The following is a 17,537-nucleotide window of genomic DNA, read 5'->3' on the forward strand; positions in this document are numbered from 1 at the left end:
TCTGGGGTCGGCGGTCCCGCCTGACAGAAATTTCGCCAAATCATTTAAATAAGACTGCGAGTTTTTGTCATATACACATTTAAAAAACACCCTCAGAAACTTTGGACGGTCTACTTTTCAAATATATATAAGTAGAAATTGTTGCCATTTTCAGCAGCGATTCTTGTACCTGTGTCCATGGCTCAGTGTGCTAAGCCTGTCTGCCTGTAATCACAAGATCGCCAGTTCAAACCCATCCTATTTAGAACGTGAATAGCGATCTTCAGCTGAGAGCAGTCCTATACACTCCTGATGCAAGTAAGACAAAGAAAGGTGGTACAGTTTGCCTTTTTTCCTATTTAACCTAATTTAAAAAACTTTAATACTTCCAACAATGGAAGTTTTGAAAAGAAGACCGATTACAGATTTAGTCAGTGTTTTTTTCATGATTCTACATAATGATTTCAGCGAGATATAAACTGAAATACACAAGAAAGATACGCGGTTGACGATGCCCTCGTCCCGAGTGTTAATAATAGTCACTGCATCATATTTATCGCTTTCTATATTTATATGGTCACAGTTTCATTTTTCATTCCATCTACCAATAAACTGTGAAAGGGATTTTATTGTTGCTACTTTCTTGCGTTTCAATCAATATTCATTGTGAAAGCCACTGACTTTGAGGAAAAAGAGTGTCATTCCAAAATTCTAACACTTTAGTAACCAAACCACATAAAATTTCAGAATGTCTCTTTCACCTATGTGTAGCCAACCCCTGTGTCTAAGCTTCAGAGCTCAAAAGTCTTACCTAGAAATGTCTATAATGTGATTTTTTACAATTTCTCAGCATGTCTGAAAATAGGTTTTTGAAAAGTATATGTTTAAAGATTTTAACAAAAAATAGAATAATAACATTTTAAGTGGTCTCAGATTATTGGTGCTGAGTTTGTGCTGAATAAAAGCACATGTAACAATGCAGCAGTCTTAGCCCCACCCCAAATGCTCTCATTGATTGAAACGCGTGATGAAGCCCATTCCAAGCCAGTACTGATCAACATCCCTCCCCTCCTGTGACCCATGGTTTGTAGGTGTATTCAGAGCAGAGCATGTGAGCGGAGTGGAGCGGTGAGAATTTCCGCTCCTCGCTCACGAGGCTGTTGGCTCCGCCCGCTCCTCCGCTCTAATTCGCACTAAGCCGCTCCGCTCAACACCGTTCCTCGCTCCACTAAAATTTCCTCCCGCTCCAGTCAAATCGCTCCACGCTCGCTCCAATTTAAAAGAGGGACAAATAATCTGCATGCCTTACAAAAGTCACCTTAAACCGAAGCCTTATGTCATAAAGAAATATGAGCAACGGCAACATTGCCAGTCAGAACAGAAAATATTTATTTTTAAGCAACATATAGACAACAGACAGGTTTGGCAATGGCATTCCACGCAAAAATAGGCTTAAAAATAAAGGAATCAGTGGGCTTAATAGCCTAAATATACATGCACGTTTTAAATTTCTCAATTTTTTTCTGTTGATGCTGCTGCTGCGTCTCTCTATAAAATAAAATTTCACTGACAGCGTTACGTGAAATTTAAAAAATCCTATTAGACCTACTTTGAATGACAAAATGAATTAATTTTATTACCGATCTTTACTTTATAGGCTTTTATACTTTAATTTACTATAGACTTGATATGCTACAACCATATAAAACTTGCTCGCGTTTTGCTTTGGCTTCCGCCTGTTCGTGTAGCACCCTCTCATGTTTCTGAGAAAAGTGATTAGAAAGTGAATCTTTACTCACTGAAACAGTTTCACCACATTATTGTTCTTGCTCTACATTATTGTCATCTATACGTTTTTTAAGAATAGTACACTTGTATGATTTATCAGTTTCCTTTGTGAAATACTTTGCGAATTCCATCTCGTTCCAATTTGTGTAACAGTCTTGATAATTGTACAGATGAATTCTGGGTAGATTTGGGCGCGCCTCAGAATCGTAGTGTGAGCGGTATCGGAGCGAAATTGGAGAGACAGAGTGACCGCTCCAGCCTTAATTAAAAAACCGCTTCGCGCTCTGACCAAATTCAGCCGGCTCCACTCCGCTCACATGCTCTGATTCAGAGCCAGCGAGCAACAGACTTTAAAAATAATACTACTACTAATATAATAAACTGCGTTAATTCGCGATAAAATAATTGTCGGCGTTAATAAAGTACTGCGTTAACGCGATAATAAGGCGTTAACTTGCCCAGCACTAGTAAATATATATCCATTCCTGCCTTTAAGGTTTGCAACGCATTCCAAAAAAGGTTGTGAATTAGCCACTCTGTACAACAGATTATTTGCTATATGTATTTAAGATCACAATCTTAAAGATGTAGGATGTCCATTTGTCTGCATGTTATGTTATTACTAAAGCAATACAAACTTAGGGTGACCAGATAATCCATGTCAGGGAGGACACTTTGAGCTACTTCGGGTTTTACAAACTACTTTCAAATTGAAAGGCTCCTGTGCTCGGCTAAATAGTTCAGCTCTTCTTGTGCTTTGACTGGTTTGTTTCCTTGACTGAAAGACTCATCCAGCTGTTTCACGTTAGCATTAGTGACACATGCATGATTATAGGAGACTGACCAATCAGCACACAGCAAGAGCTCAGTGCTCAAGTGAAATCCAGGTCCTTTTAATTGAAATGGTAATTTACAATTCCTGTCCTAGCTCAGAGTGTCCTCCCTGACATGGATTATCTGGTCACCCTATACAAACTAAAAAAACATGACCAAAGTTACTTGATATGGGTATTATACACTCACCTAAAGGATTATTAGGAACACCTGTTCAATTTCTCATTAATGCAATTATCTAATCAACCAATCACATGGCAGTTGCTTCAATGCATTTAGGGGTGTGGTCCTGGTCAAGACAATCTCCTGAACTCCAAACTGAATGTCAGAATGGGAAAGAAAGGTGATTTAAGCAATTTTGAGCGTGGCATGGTTGTTGGTGCCAGACGGGCCGGTCTGAGTATTTCACAATCTGCTCAGTTACTGGGATTTTCACGCACAACCATTTCTAGGGTTTACAAAGAATGGTGTGCAAAGGGAAAAACATCCAGTATGCGGCAGTCCTGTGGGCGAAAATGCCTTGTTGATGCTAGAGGTCAGAGGAGAATGGGCCGACTGATTCAAGCTGATAGAAGAGCAACTTTGACTGAAATAACCACTCGTTACAACCGAGGTATGCAGCAAAGCATTTGTGAAGCCACAACACGCACAACCTTGAGGCGGATGGGCTACAACAGCAGAAGACCCCACCGGGTACCACTCATCACCACTACAAATAGGAAAAAGAGGCTACAATTTACACGAGCTCACCAAAATTGGACAGTTGAAGACTGGAAAAATGTTGCCTGGTCTGATGAGTCTCGATTTCTGTTGAGACATTCAAATGGTAGAGTCAGAATTTGGCGTAAACAGAATGAGAACATGGATCCATCATGCCTTGTTACCACTGTGCAAGCTGGTGGTGGTGGTGTAATGGTGTGGGGGATGTTTTCTTGGCACACTTTAGGACCCTTAGTGCCAATTGGGCATCGTTTAAATGCCACGGCCTACCTGAGCATTGTTTCTCACCATGTCCATCCCTTTATGACCACCATGTACCCATCCTCTGATGGCTACTTCCAGCAGGATAATGCACCATGTCACAAAGCTTCAATCATTTCAAATTGGTTTCTTGAACATGACAATGAGTTCACTGTACTAAAATGGCCCCCACAGTCACCAGATCTCAACCCAATAGAGCATCTTTGGGATGTGGTGGAACGGGAGCTTCATGCCCTGGATGTGCATCCCACAAATCTCCATCAACTGCAAGATGCTATCCTATCAATATGGGCCAACATTTCTAAAGAATGCTTTCAGCACCTTGTTGAATCAATGCCACGTAGAATTAAGGCAGTTCTGAAGGCGAAAGGGGGTCAAACACCGTATTAGTATGGTGTTCCTAATAATCCTTTAGGTGAGTGTAAATATCATGTGGTTAAATAATACTTAAAATTTTATTAAACATAATATACAAATGAAACTTCATAATGTATCAAAATGGCTCATCACTACACTACATCTGTCCTCGGTATGATGTTACACTGCAACCGGCCCTGCAAGCAGTCATCCAACTTGCAGGGAAGCAATTATTTGGGGGTTGGTGTCGGGATTGGCACTCCAGCCACTGTAAAAGAACTCACAACTGCTTGATTAAAACAAGTTAGATACTCTTTTGCTCTTCACAGGAGCAGCTCATGCTGCAGCTGCTCACATGAGGGCTGCACACACCATGAAGGGGATGGGGGAAGGCATTCGGGAGCCCCATTCCTGGACGAGTTGAATCCGTTGGAGAACTAATAGGGTCAGGCCTGTTGGGGATCAGTACTGGTGTGGTGCTGAGGCTTTGCCTGCTGTATGGCAGAACTCAGGTCCAAGTCTGAGGTGGCCCATCCGGGTTGGCGCATGGAACGTCTTGTCTCTCCGGCAAGATGATCATCTTTCTCTGCTGTCTGGGGAGCTTCGTATCTGATGTCACTCCTTTCAACGAGCGTATCATGAGACTCAGGCTAAGGCACTCTTGTCTGTTGTCTCAGTGTATGCTCTGATCACGGTGAATGATGTCTCGTTGAGGGAGACATTTTACTCGCAACTTCGCTCAGTGGTTGAAGAGTGCCCACGAGGTGACACTCCTCTGGTCATGGGTGACTTCAATGCGACCACTGACACTGACAGGGCTGGCTATGAGGATTATGTTGGTCCCCATGGGTCTGGAGACCGTGGTAAAAGTCCATGTTCCAGGTCAGGGGCTGTGGGTCGCTGAATTCTGTTTCCAACTCCCAGAGCCGCATCATTGGACTTGGTACTCCAATACTGGTGGTGCAGAGAAGGAGATCGATCACATCCTTGTGGGCAGTCACTGCAGGTTCCTGCAGGGTCTACAGAAGTGCACAGTTTGTGAATTCTGACCACAGACTTGTAGCTACTTGTACTAAGATTCAGCTAAGATCCAGTAGGCTACCACCTACTGGGAGAATGAGGCTGGATATAGCCAGACTCCAAGATCAAGCTGTTTCTGATGAGTTTGCATGCAGTTTGTGTGAGGAACTGGCAGACTTGGGTGCGACTGCTGACACTGTGATGTGGGAAACCTTCCGTGATAAGACCCTAAAGGTTGCTGAAGGCTGTTTTGGTGTTGCCAGTGTTCCCAGAAGAAGGTCTTTTATCTCACAGGGCACCCTGGATATTATTGAGAGGAGTCGCTGCGCATGACTTAGTGGCAACTCCAGTCTGTACTGGGATCTGAGGACAGCTGTGAGTGCTCTGAGGGCAGATAAGGAGGTGTTTGTTAGATGATTTGTGAGCAGGTGACACACCATCTGTGGCCTAGTGACCCATGTCCTGCTTACAGAGGAATCGAAGCATCTGAATCTGTTCCTCGGAGACTTGTAGTCAGGGCTGGTGATGGGACGGTCCTTACGGATGACACTGCAGTTGTGACGAACTGGGCCAGCTACTTTGAGCAGTTGTTTAAAGCTGACCCTTCAGCTAGGATGTTTGACATCTCTGGGTCTACGATTCTCGAAGCTGATCTTCCGATCAGTTGTGGTAGTGAATCAGCTGTGGGTAGGGAAGGCCGCAGGGATCTGTGGTATCCGGGGTGAACTTCTCCAGGCTGGTGGTAAGGCTGTCCTACTGGCATTACAGGCAATCTTTGCTTCCAATTGGGAGTCAGGCGTCATCCAAACTGACTGGAAAACGGGACTTGTAGTCCTTATCTGGAAAGGGAAGGGTGATCGCCTGGATTGTGGCAACTTCAGGGGGACAACACTGCTTTCAGTACTGGGTAAAGTCCTTGCTAGGGTCATCCTTAACAGGATCCGTGATCACTTGCTTGCCTGTCACCGACCGTTGGCCTGTACTATGAAGCGGGTTTACTGGCTTATCAGGGTAACTTTGCGAGTAACTTCATGGCGTGTGGTGTAACTTCACAATTAACCTATACTACGAAAGGTGGGTAGGTTTTACTCAAAGCATGCTGCTATGGCAATTTACGCTAAGTCTCAAACCTGCTCCGAGCAATTTTTGTTCTTTAAGTCGAGGTTTCTGTGTAAGCCAGCCCTATATGAGCACCGCCCCTCCAACTACAATTTCTCCGAAGACAATGCCGGCGTACCTGGATGATCCATATGACATTAGCGTGGAAATCGTGAGGGGCTCTCTGTCAATATGTATGAAATGGAGCAATGGCATATAATATGCATACAATGTATTAATTAATAACTGTTAGAGAGAAAGTTATTCTGAAAACCCAAGGGGTGTGCATTGTTCCCTGTTGTCCACTGATCAAAGCACACTTCACTAGATGTGCCTGTCTTGTCTAGTTTTAAAGTTATTAACCCATTCATGTATTGTCCCATTGCACATTATACGGATACATTCGAACATTCAAAAATTAATAAAAATTCGTACGTAAAGCAATCTGGGAAACAAAGGAGTGTGCAACAGTTGCCATGAACCCAAAATGCTAAACCCCCATGTCATTACAGCTGACTGGGCTTATTATATTAGCTATTAACACGATTTGGCACAAATCACAAAATGGTTTGAAGTGCCAAAATAACTGGTGTGCATCGATGTCTGTGTACTGGACATCACGATTCTGTCATTAAAAACGCCCCACCTTACTCCCGTTAAATGTTATTAAAGCCAGAAAATTGAATATCGAATATGGTAATAGGGGTATGTTCTCGCTCCTACTCTGTTCAGTTCCTGTATGGACTGAGTGCTGGGCAGGGTCGTGGGGTCCAGGGGCTGTGGGGCGTCTGCTGGTGAAGAAAAATGTACTGATCTTGACTTTGCTGATGATGCCGTAATCTTAGCGGAGTCAATGGAGGCTCTGATTGGGGCTCTCGAGAGACTGGGAGAGGAGTCTGAGTGTCTGGGTTTGCGGGTGTCCTGGATAAAGGCCAAGATCCAGGCATTTAGTAACTTCTTAGGCTCAGCCATCAGTAGTGTGTGTCTGCGGGGAGAATGTCAACCTTGTCAAGAGATTTACCTCAGCAGCGACATTCATGGCTCTGGTGACTCTTCCTATGGAGGCAGCAGACGGGTTGGAAGAGCATGGGGGGGTCATGAGGTCGCTGGAAAGGGGTGTGTGGTGCTCCGGGGGTTGGCACCGGACCATGTATCTGCCTGGGGGATCGCCGGCAGGGATCTCGAGGAGTCTCGCTGTGTGGTAGGTGCGGCAACACGGTGCATCAGTGCATGTTCCCTAACCTGACCTGACTACAAGTAATATTCTTGCTTATTCATTCATAATTTCCCCGTGAAAATGCATTAAAATATCAAGTTATTCACAGATTGCATTTAACACACATCTTTTCTCTAGCAAAATCTAGTTAGTAAGTAAAGATTTCGCCACAGTACCTTAAGCAAAACAAGTAAAAATACAAAAACACGGGATAGAAATCAAGGAATCATTTAGGAATATCTCATCCACAGGAGAAGTGAATGTCTAAGCAGAGCTACTAATCAAATTGATGAAAAGCATGATATTTAGTGCAAAACTGACCTTTTATTAAACTTCACTTTGATTCTTTTAATAAATTTTGGGACATTAAGAATAAAGGGTAACATTGAAGGCAGTAGAGCTACGGTCTGGCAAGGTGCAATATGGACATAAGGAGAAGCTGGGCTCTGGCAAGATGCGATCTGGATACAAGGCGGCGAAGCATTGCTCAGGCAAAGTGCGATTTGGACGTTAGGAAGTGGAGCTGGACATTATCTATATTTAAACCCAGCCCATCTCCCAGTTCCAATTCTCTTGCTCACCAGTATTTTAGAATAGCTTTCCAGGAATCATTTGCATACATGCAGGAACCTCGAGGAAGTACTGTAGAAGGGAGAACACTTCCTCTATTAATCTGATACAAAGAAGTACATTTGATAATCTGTCATTAGCAGTGACAGCTACAATTTAGTGCAGCAAATAATAATTCTGATTTTTTTACCCCTGTGTATTAACAGACTACTTGTTCCTAACCTTACCTGAGGAACTATCCAAGGAAGCTTCCTCACAGCTGGTCAGCATGGAAATTCACTACATCAACAACTCTGTTATACTTATAAATAATGGGTTCAATGCCTCAGGTCAGGAAGTGACTATATTTAAGCAGTGCGAACACATGCCTGCCATCATCCTTTTTTATTTGGGCTTGCAGTTTGTTAACATGTTCTTGGGAATCCCAGCCAACTTGATGGTTCTGTGGCTTCTGCACAAAAACAAAATGGACTCCTCCACCTCAGACATCTTTATTTGGCACCTGGCTGTTCTGGACACCCTCTTCTGCTTCATCCCACCCCTGGAGTTGTCTGCCATCATGTATCTGACGAGCAGCAGCCCCTGGTACGTGCTACGCTTCTTCTACGGCATCAAAGACTCATCCCCATTCTTCCTCTCCTGCATCTGCTTGGACCGCTACATGGCGGTGGTCCACCCCATTACCTTTGCGGCGCTGAAGGACCGCCGACACCGGTCAGTGTGCGCCGCGGTTGTGTGGGTCCTCACACTGGCTTACGCGGCAGCCAAGTGCGCGGGAATCATTGTAAAATTCGAGAAGGCTTTCACTGTCATGATCCTGGCCACCTTCGCTGTCATGCTGTTCTGCAACATCTCCATTCTCTTCACCCTCCGGCACTCCGGACCGGTTCGGGACGTGATGCACCCATTCAAGAAGAAAGCCTTCAAGATGGTCCTCATCATCCTGACCATCATCATTTTCAACTATTTGCCTCCTGTGGCGCTCTTTCCATTTCAGGAGTACTTCTCTCACGATGTCTTCCACTGTTACATCCACTACCTTGCCTTTGGATTCATGGATATCAGCAGCACCATCCAGCCCATGCTGTACCTGTCAAAGGAGAAGCTGTCTTGCTCACCCAGGTGCTGCTGTAAAAGGTGCTTTGACCAGGAGATGCATGAAGTCTCAACATAAAACGACAACAGAGGCTTGTGGTTTTTATTTTGCTGAACGTTTTATACCCAAGGTTCTTGCAGGTTTCAGTAAGTTAAATTTAAGACCTTTTTAAGAACTTTTAAGACCATTATGAGTAAAATTTAAGACCAACATGATGCATTACTAGAAACATTCAAATGATACCAGAAATTCTCATATTTTATGTCACTCATATCCTTAGCCCAACATCCACATATCATATGTGTTTACAAAGTGCGTTTTAAAAAGTTCACATTTGTTTAAAGCATGTGGGAGTGGTATTTTAAAGCTTAAACTATAAAAAAGTTATATTTTTATAGTTTTATATATACCCTGATGGGTCTGGAACGTAACTTCCGCTGATGGGTCTGGAACGTAACTTCCGCGATAGGCGGGGGATCCAGACCCATCAACGATAGGTGAAAATCTGCGATATAGAAAGACCATATACATAAACTTTTTTATAGTTCAAGCCTTAAAATATATAGTGATCCCCCGCCTATCGCGGAAGTTACGTTCCAGACCCATCAGCGATAATGAAAACAACTGGAAACAGGGGTTAACGAGGGGGTGTGGCACACGGGAGGAGCGGACGAGCGGGGCAGGACATACTGCACTTTTAATCAGATTTTTTAGATTTTCTAAGCAATTTTTATTCAAATAAGTTTTTCTTCATCTCTATTTTGCTTTTTTGTCTTGGTGTAACTTTTTAAAATCTTGTTTTTATAAAGCACATTAAATAAACCCTGTGTATAATAATAAAAACTTGCCTTACCATAAGGAGACCGAGAAACGTTCTCCTCAAGACCACACGAACAACTGAAAACTATATGCTGGAAACTAAGACATTCACAAGGTAACTCCATGAAAAGCTCTGTAAAAGTAGAAATGTGTTTATTTTATGGTAAGACAACGTGAGCCAACTGGCTAGTAGTTGGCTTTTAATTGAAAATATTCACTCCAGTCATCAGAGAAAAAAGTTACTAACGCACTACATCAAAATATTTACATTGCAATAATGTATGGCATGAAATAAACTTGTAACTATGATCCTACACTATATCATTCAGTAATACAAATAATAAAACAACATACCGTTCACATTGGCCTCAAGAACTAAGTTAGCGCTTGATTCCCCTGCACTTCCTGTTGTGGCTGAGCGTGCACCTGATGTCAGTGGCTGAAAGTGCACGTTCTGCAGCCAGACCCTTCTCAAACTGTTTGTTTGCCTAGCTGCAGTGATCACGCAATGGGATTTGTAGTTTTATTACCACGCAGACACCGGTGCAGACCAGAAAACACAACCAACGGATTAGTTTTACTATTTTATTTTCTGCGGACAATGCTTTTTGGGAATTAACGGAGGTAAGTATTTTAAGACTTGGGTAAATTAAATTTAAGACTTAGGATGAAAATCTGGGCATTTTATGGCCTTAAATTTAACTTTCTGAATTTTAGACTTTTTAAGACCCTGTGGGAACCCTGTATACCAGAAGTACTAGTTCTTTAATGTTGCAACCTCGAATGTTATCATGTAGCTATATTTAACCTTACAAATCTGCATCTTTGTTAGATATGTAATCCCACTCATCCTCATACAAAGTGCAAAACGCTTAAATCCTTGATGTCAAAAAAACTATATTTGACCAATTATTTTTATAATCACAGGTCTCTGCGTTCTTCATAAGTAAACAGCTTTCATTCCTTGTAAACTTTTGTGCAGATATAATTTTTTTATGAACAGGGAACAGTAAATTGTAAACAGTTCATGCTTAGATTCTGTTTTCCTTCAGGCGCTATTAATGCTTTTCTAAAAGTGCCATAAAAACCTTTATTGTAGTGAATTCTACTAAAACTAAAGTTATTATGCACAATATACTAATGTAAAAAATAAACTTTATTTAACATTAATAGTGAAAAATTCTGGGAAACATGAAATTACACTACTCAGTTCAGATATCCTGACCCAGAACATCACATCCTGGTATGGAAATAGCCGTGTCCAGGACTTAAAGGGACTGCAGAGGGTGATTCGGGCAGCAGAGCGCTGCACCAGATCTGCTCTGCCGTCTCTGCAGGACATATACACCAGGAGATGCCGGAGCAGAGCAATCAGGATCATCAAAGACACGACTCACCCCAGTAGCAGTCTGTTTGAGCTGCTGAAATCAGGCAGGCGCTTTAGAAGCATTACGGCAAAAACAGAGGCTCAGGAGGAGCTTCTATCCTCATGCCGTAAGACTTCTCAACCAGGACATGACACCACTACCTCTCAAATATCATACAGCAGATACGTAAACTGCTGTATGATATTTTTTTCCCACTCTTTAAGGCAACTTCAATGCACACTGCACTTTGCACATCACCTTATGCGTCACCACTTGCCACTTTTTTGTATTTTGTATTTTGTATATGTTGGATATTTTGTTAATTTTTTATTCTTATTGTCTGCACTTTATATTTATATTATCTTATCTGCACTTTTTTCTTTTTTTACTCTTTCTTTCTCTTTTTGCACAGTCTTTGGATCGGTCAGGGTTCATTTCACTGCATGTTGTACTTGTTCTAACTATGTATGTGACAAATAAAGAATCTTGAAATCTTGAATATCACATACAAAATACTTTTTTTCTTAATGGGAATTTCAGTCAGTCATAAAGTCATAAGCTTTCCTACCTAATTAGTTTGATTATTTTTGACAGCACAAACATATTTCAGGCATTTGCCAACCCTAATGACCCACTACGACCATTGGATGGCCACCATCAAACACAGCAATCTGACTGGAGGTTTCATCCATCAATTATATCTAATCATATGTCAAACACTTAACCTCACAATACTACAGGACTGTGTGGATCAGATAAAGGCCATAACCTACCTACAGCACGTATAAAGTATCTAAGGTTAAAGCTGCAGACTCAGTGTGGATCTAAGCACATCTGTGACACGCCTACCTGTACCAACTCTAATTGGATGCACTACACCCAATAGCCATGTATGTTTCTATACATTTACAAATGATGATGTATGCAGCAGAACAGGGATGTAAGGTACAACACATCACACATGGCACACACACTACGGGATTTTATTCCATCTGGTTTGGTTGCTGATTCTGAGCCTCAGGGCCACTGATATTCTCTTCATCTTGAATAAAGACGTCGTTGCCCAGGTGGATTCTCATATGCTTTTTCATGGTAGGGTGACCGCTGTAGCTCTTCACGCAGTAGGTGCAGGAATACAATTTCTCTTTTGTGTGATCCTGCTTGTGCCTCTTACGGTGTCTGGATCGGCTGAAGCTCTTGCCACAGTAGGAACAGCTGTAGAGCTTCTCTCTGAAGGTCTTCCCACAAACACTAGTTGTCTCACCCATATGAGTTTGGAGATGCACTTTGAGCTGGTTGTGTTCACTAAAACTTTTCCCACAGCGGGGGCAACAATATGGCCTTTCCTCAGTGTGAACTCGCTTGTGTATCTGAAGCTGCCCGGGGTGTCCGTAGCTCTTGATGCACAGGTTGCAGCTGAAAGGCCTCTCACCCGTGTGGGTGCATTTGTGGATGTGAAGTAAACTTTCTCATCGACGTGGCTCTGCAGATGCACCTTCAGTGAGCCGATCTTGCTGAAGGTCTTCTTGCAGAGGGTGCAGTGATAGAAGCCCTGTACGTTTTCGCTCAGCTCAGAGGCACCCAGGCTCAGGGTAGATGCAGACGTCTGAAGTGAGTCACATGTCTACCTGCCTGCTTTGCACCCCCTCTTCCTCTGACCCCCCAGCAGCCACCCCCATGCCTGTGTACTCCTGAAAAATATGACCGTTGGCAGAAAACTCTGGATCTCTTCTCCTCTCATCACAGTACAACTCAATGGATTCTCAATGGGACACCTCTCTTACTCACCAGACTTAACGCTCAAAAGGCTGTCAGACACAATGGTGGCATCACATCAGAGTCACTTTCCTGGGAGCCAGTCTCTGGACAGCGTGGGGACTGCGGGTCAGAGGAATATTTTGGTTTCAGGTAGTCAAGGTTGTGGCTCTCCATTTTGAGAGGAGATGATGTTTTGGTGAGGTCCATAATAGAGCCATCCTCCAAATCTGGGTCACTCTTTAGATAACCAAGGGTTACGGTTGAAACGGCAACACTGGATATTCCCTTAACTCCTGCTTCTAAGCTGAGAACTGAGCCAATGGGCTTTCCCTGCAAGTATTCACGCTAGTCAGCAGGACACCGTTTGCCAGGTGTCTTTGGGGCAGAGTTTGGAGTTGAGATGAACACTATCCTTAACTTCTGGTTCTGTAACACAGAGGAATGCAGTAGTAAGCATTGCAAAAGCTGGCAAATAAAAGCTTAAGTTTGCCTTATGGCTATCTTCCCATCCTGAGGTTTGATGGAACGAGACCAATGTGTTGCGACCCTTCTCTCTAGTTGGTGCAAGTATGATGCTGGGGAAGAGGTAGGTCACTGTAGGTCGAACAAGCTTGAGTTGGATCTGCATGTTGTGATCAGCTCTGAGTTGGATTAAGTAATAGGGAATCGCAGTACATTCTCCATTCTACCCCTCCATGTCATGTTGGAAAATGGAAGGTCTTCCCTGAAAGAGATGTTGATTGGATAGCAGATACTGGGATTCAACTCTTGAAGGGAGCAAGATGGCGCCAGTGTGTTTGTCGGCTTGCCGTCAGCCCCGTAAGCTCTTACCTGTCCGATCTGTGTTCTGGCTCCTCGTGCTTCTGTTTGCACTGATCTGGCACTGCTCCGATGCTTCTCCATGGATTTATGATTGGCAGTTTTTACTGGATCTCAACTATTCCTCGGTGGTCTCTAATGGGTATGCTGTCCCACATTGCAGATGCCATCTCTCGTTCATTCACTCCTCTGCCGAGTGTATTCGTCGGCTACCTCGCTGCATCTCTCATCGCAAGAAACGGCGTAGACGGAGGGGTAGACGCGGAGGCCTCAGAGTAAAGATCAGGAGAGGAGTAACTGTCTGCTGCGCAGCCATGGCCACGTCGGCTGGCTGTGGTCTGTCCAACGCGTGGAGATCTCTACGTGGCGCGGCGGTCTTGGGACCTTAGATACTCCTGTCACGTAAACTGTTCCGCTGCTCTGCACAGGACCCCACTGCTCGACTGCCCTGCTGCGCCGAGGCTGCGCGTCCGAAGCGGGGGGGTAAATTACCTGAACATCCGCCCTCTGGAATTCTCTCGATGCTGCCAGGTTGCGGCTCAATCCACGGCAAAGATGGCCTTGGTTAACAGCAGGTCCTTGTCAAATAAGACCTTTATTTTAAATGACTTTCTCCCAACGCGATCTGGATTTACTGTTTCTAACCGAGACATGGATTGGCACTGGAGTTGGTGAGTCATCCGTCTTTGGCGAACTCTGTCCAAATGACTGTTCATTCATTAGCACCCCGAGGCGCCTTGGAAGAGGTGGTGGAGTGGCTCTTGTTTTTCGGAATCATTTTAAAATACAAAAACTGCCTGTTGCGAATTATCCCTCTTTCGAACTGCAATGTTTAAAAGTGGAATCTGCTACGACCCCACTGGTCTGCACACTGATTTATAGCCCCCCCAAGCCAGACAAGAACTTTATAACTGAATTTTCTGAACTTCTTTCAAATCTTGTTACAGTACATGACCGCCTGTTGCTTTTGGGTGATTTTAATATTCATGTTTGTTGTCCGGGTAAACCCTTGGTTAGCGAGTTTTGTGGTGTACTAGCTGCCTTTGGTTTGACTCAACACATAAACAAGGCCACACACATACAAGGTCATACTCTTGACCTTATTTTATCTTATGGATTCTCTGTTGACAACATAAAGATTGAGGATGCTACTTTCTCTGATAAACCTTTTGTATTTGATCTCACACTCTCTGCTTCCCTGTGATCGGCCAGAGCCGCAGGCCGCTACTTCCGTCACATAAACTCACTTACTGTAGAACAGTTTAACAGTTTTCACAGTAGGGCTGTTGCTTCGACTATTTCAGTTGCATCCCCGATTTCCAGCCCGGATTAATTACTTGCCCTCTTTCACTCCTGTTGCTCATCTATACTTGATTCTGTGGCCCCTCTTAGATACAGTCGCCCCAAACTTAAATGTCAGTACTGGCTGGATGACGAAACACGCACCTTGAGACAGGCCTGCAGGAAAGCCGAACGGAGATGGAAAAAAGACCGTCTCACTGTCTCACTTTAAAATTTTAAATCGTCACTGGTAACTTTCCAAACTGCAGCCGAAAAAGCCAGAGCAAAACACCTCACTGACTTAATTAGTAAACAATTACAATAAACTCAGTTGTCAAGATCCCAGTTTCCCCAGATATTGAAGCCTCCACTGATGTTTGTGAGAAATTCTTGAAGTTTTTCATTAGCAAAATTGACAACATCAGATCACAGTTCCCTCTCCCTTCACCTGCTATGCTATGCCTTTCGAGATATGCAAGCTGCCCATGCCATATGTACTAATGCACCCCCATACATCAGAGATGCTGGCTTTTGAACTGAGTGCCGATAACACGCTGGGTGGTTCTTCTCCTCTTTAGTCTGGATGATACGGTATCCCTGGTTTCCAAAAAGAATTTCAAATTTAGATTTGTCTGACCACAGAACAGTTTTCCACTTAGCCACAGTCCATTTTAAATGAGCTTTGGCCCAGAGAAGACGTCAGCGCTTCTGGATCATGTTCAAATACAGCTTCGTCTTTGAATGATAGAGTTTTAACTTTAACTTTGGATGGCACGGCGAATTGTGTTCACTGATAACATTGTCTGGAAATATTCCTGAGCCCATTTAGTGATTTCCATATGGGATTACATATCTAACAAAGATGCAGATTTGTAAGGTTATATAAACCTCTGTTTGGTGACCTCAGGATTAGGTCTCTGCTTTTTGCAGATGATGTGGTTCTGTTGGCCTCATCAGACCGTGACCTTCGGCTCTCACTGGAACAGTTCGCAGCCGAGTGTGAAGCGGCTGGAATGAAAATCAGCACCTCCAAATCCGAGACCATGGTCCTCAGCCAGAAAAGGGTAGAATGCTCTCTCCAGGTCAGGGATGGGGTCCTCCCCCAAGTGGAGGAGTTTAAGTACCTCGGGGTCTTGTTCACGAGTGGGGGGACGATGGAACGGGAGATCGACAGGCGTATCGGTGCGGCATCCGCAGTGAAGCCGGTGCTGCATCGGTCTGTCATGGTAAAGAAGGAGCTGAGCCAAAAGGCAAAGCTCTCGATTTACCAGTCGATCTACGTTCCTACCCTCACCTATAGTCACGAGCTGTGAGTGGTGACCGAAAGAACGAGATCGCGAGTACAAGCAGCCGAAATGAGTTTCCTCCGCAGGGTGGCTGGGCTCTCCCTTAGAGATAGGGTGAGGAGCTCGGTCATTCGGGAGGGACTCAGAGTAGAGCCGCTGCTCCTCCGCATCGAGAGGAGCCAGATGAGGTGGCTCGGGCATCTGATTAGGATGCCTCCTGGACGCCTCCCTGGTGAGGTGTTCCGGGCATGTCCCACTGGGAGGAGGCCCTGGAGAAGACCCAGGACACGCTGCAGGGACTATGTCTCTCGGCTGGCCTGGGAACGCCTCGGGATTCCCCCAGAGGAGCTGGCTGAAGTGGCCGGGGAGAGGGAAGTCTGGGTTTCCCTGCTGAGACTGCTGCCCCCGCGACCCAACCTCAGATAAGCGGGAGAAAATGGATGGATGGATGGATTAATTTTGTAAAATATTGTTTTGAAAAAGTACTGTACAAATGTTTTAGTTTTTTGTATTTTTATGCTTGTTTAAATTTATAATACACATTTCAAAATGATCAGTAATCTGTGCAATTTCCTTGGTAATCAAGCAGGTAGACTCAGGATACCACGTTTACTATAATGCAATCGCAGATGGCAATATTTTCCACAATAATCGCAATATGAATTGTGCAGCCCTAGTGTACAGTAATCAATACACATCCTCACAGAACCATTCTTCTTTCTAGTCACCACGATTGGTGAAGCATATGGACTCAGACTCTTTAATGATTCCCGATGCCAACGGTTCTCGAAGGTGCCTTCGTACATCCTCAATGTCCGCAGATGCAATGCGTCTCGAACGTTCGCGGAAAAGCTTAGGATCAGAAAGTCTAATACTATGCTCCACCCCTTTCGCAAGTCCAACATCCAACTCATGCAAAGAAAACACCTTGGTTCTCTGTGTCAGCTTTTGACGCAGACTAGCTTCCCACTACCAGGGGTTGCAAAAGCACACCAGCAGGAAGCGAAGACGCAGGCACTGTTTCAACTAAACATTTCCTGTTCTATCAGGCAAGTCTTCTCTAATTGGCAGACGGCCTGCTGACTACTGTCTGGCTTTAGAGTCAGACAGCCCAGACCTGGCCATTTCACACAGCCCACCGTTTCATCTGGGTGAACTATATCTCTTTGCAGACCCTTAGCTGAGGATTGTGTCATTTCCCCCACAGCTTTTATACCAAAACACCTGCTACCTCCATGCACAATAGAACATAAGAACATAAGAACATA

At 44.1% G+C, this 17,537-nt stretch overlaps 1 protein-coding gene across 1 annotated transcript; it reads left to right on the forward strand.

Annotated features, from left to right (window-relative positions):
• Positions 1-8,111: 8,111 nt before the first annotated feature.
• LOC140587017 (hydroxycarboxylic acid receptor 2-like) lies at positions 8,112-9,017 on the forward strand. Its single transcript, XM_072708548.1, has one exon. The coding sequence runs from the start codon at positions 8,112-8,114 to the stop codon at positions 9,015-9,017; it is 906 nt and encodes a 301-aa protein (XP_072564649.1).
• The last annotated feature ends 8,520 nt before the right edge of the window (positions 9,018-17,537 follow it).

This window comes from Paramormyrops kingsleyae, unplaced genomic scaffold (genome assembly GCF_048594095.1).
Source record: "Paramormyrops kingsleyae isolate MSU_618 unplaced genomic scaffold, PKINGS_0.4 ups128, whole genome shotgun sequence".
Lineage (NCBI taxonomy): Eukaryota > Metazoa > Chordata > Actinopteri > Osteoglossiformes > Mormyridae > Paramormyrops > Paramormyrops kingsleyae.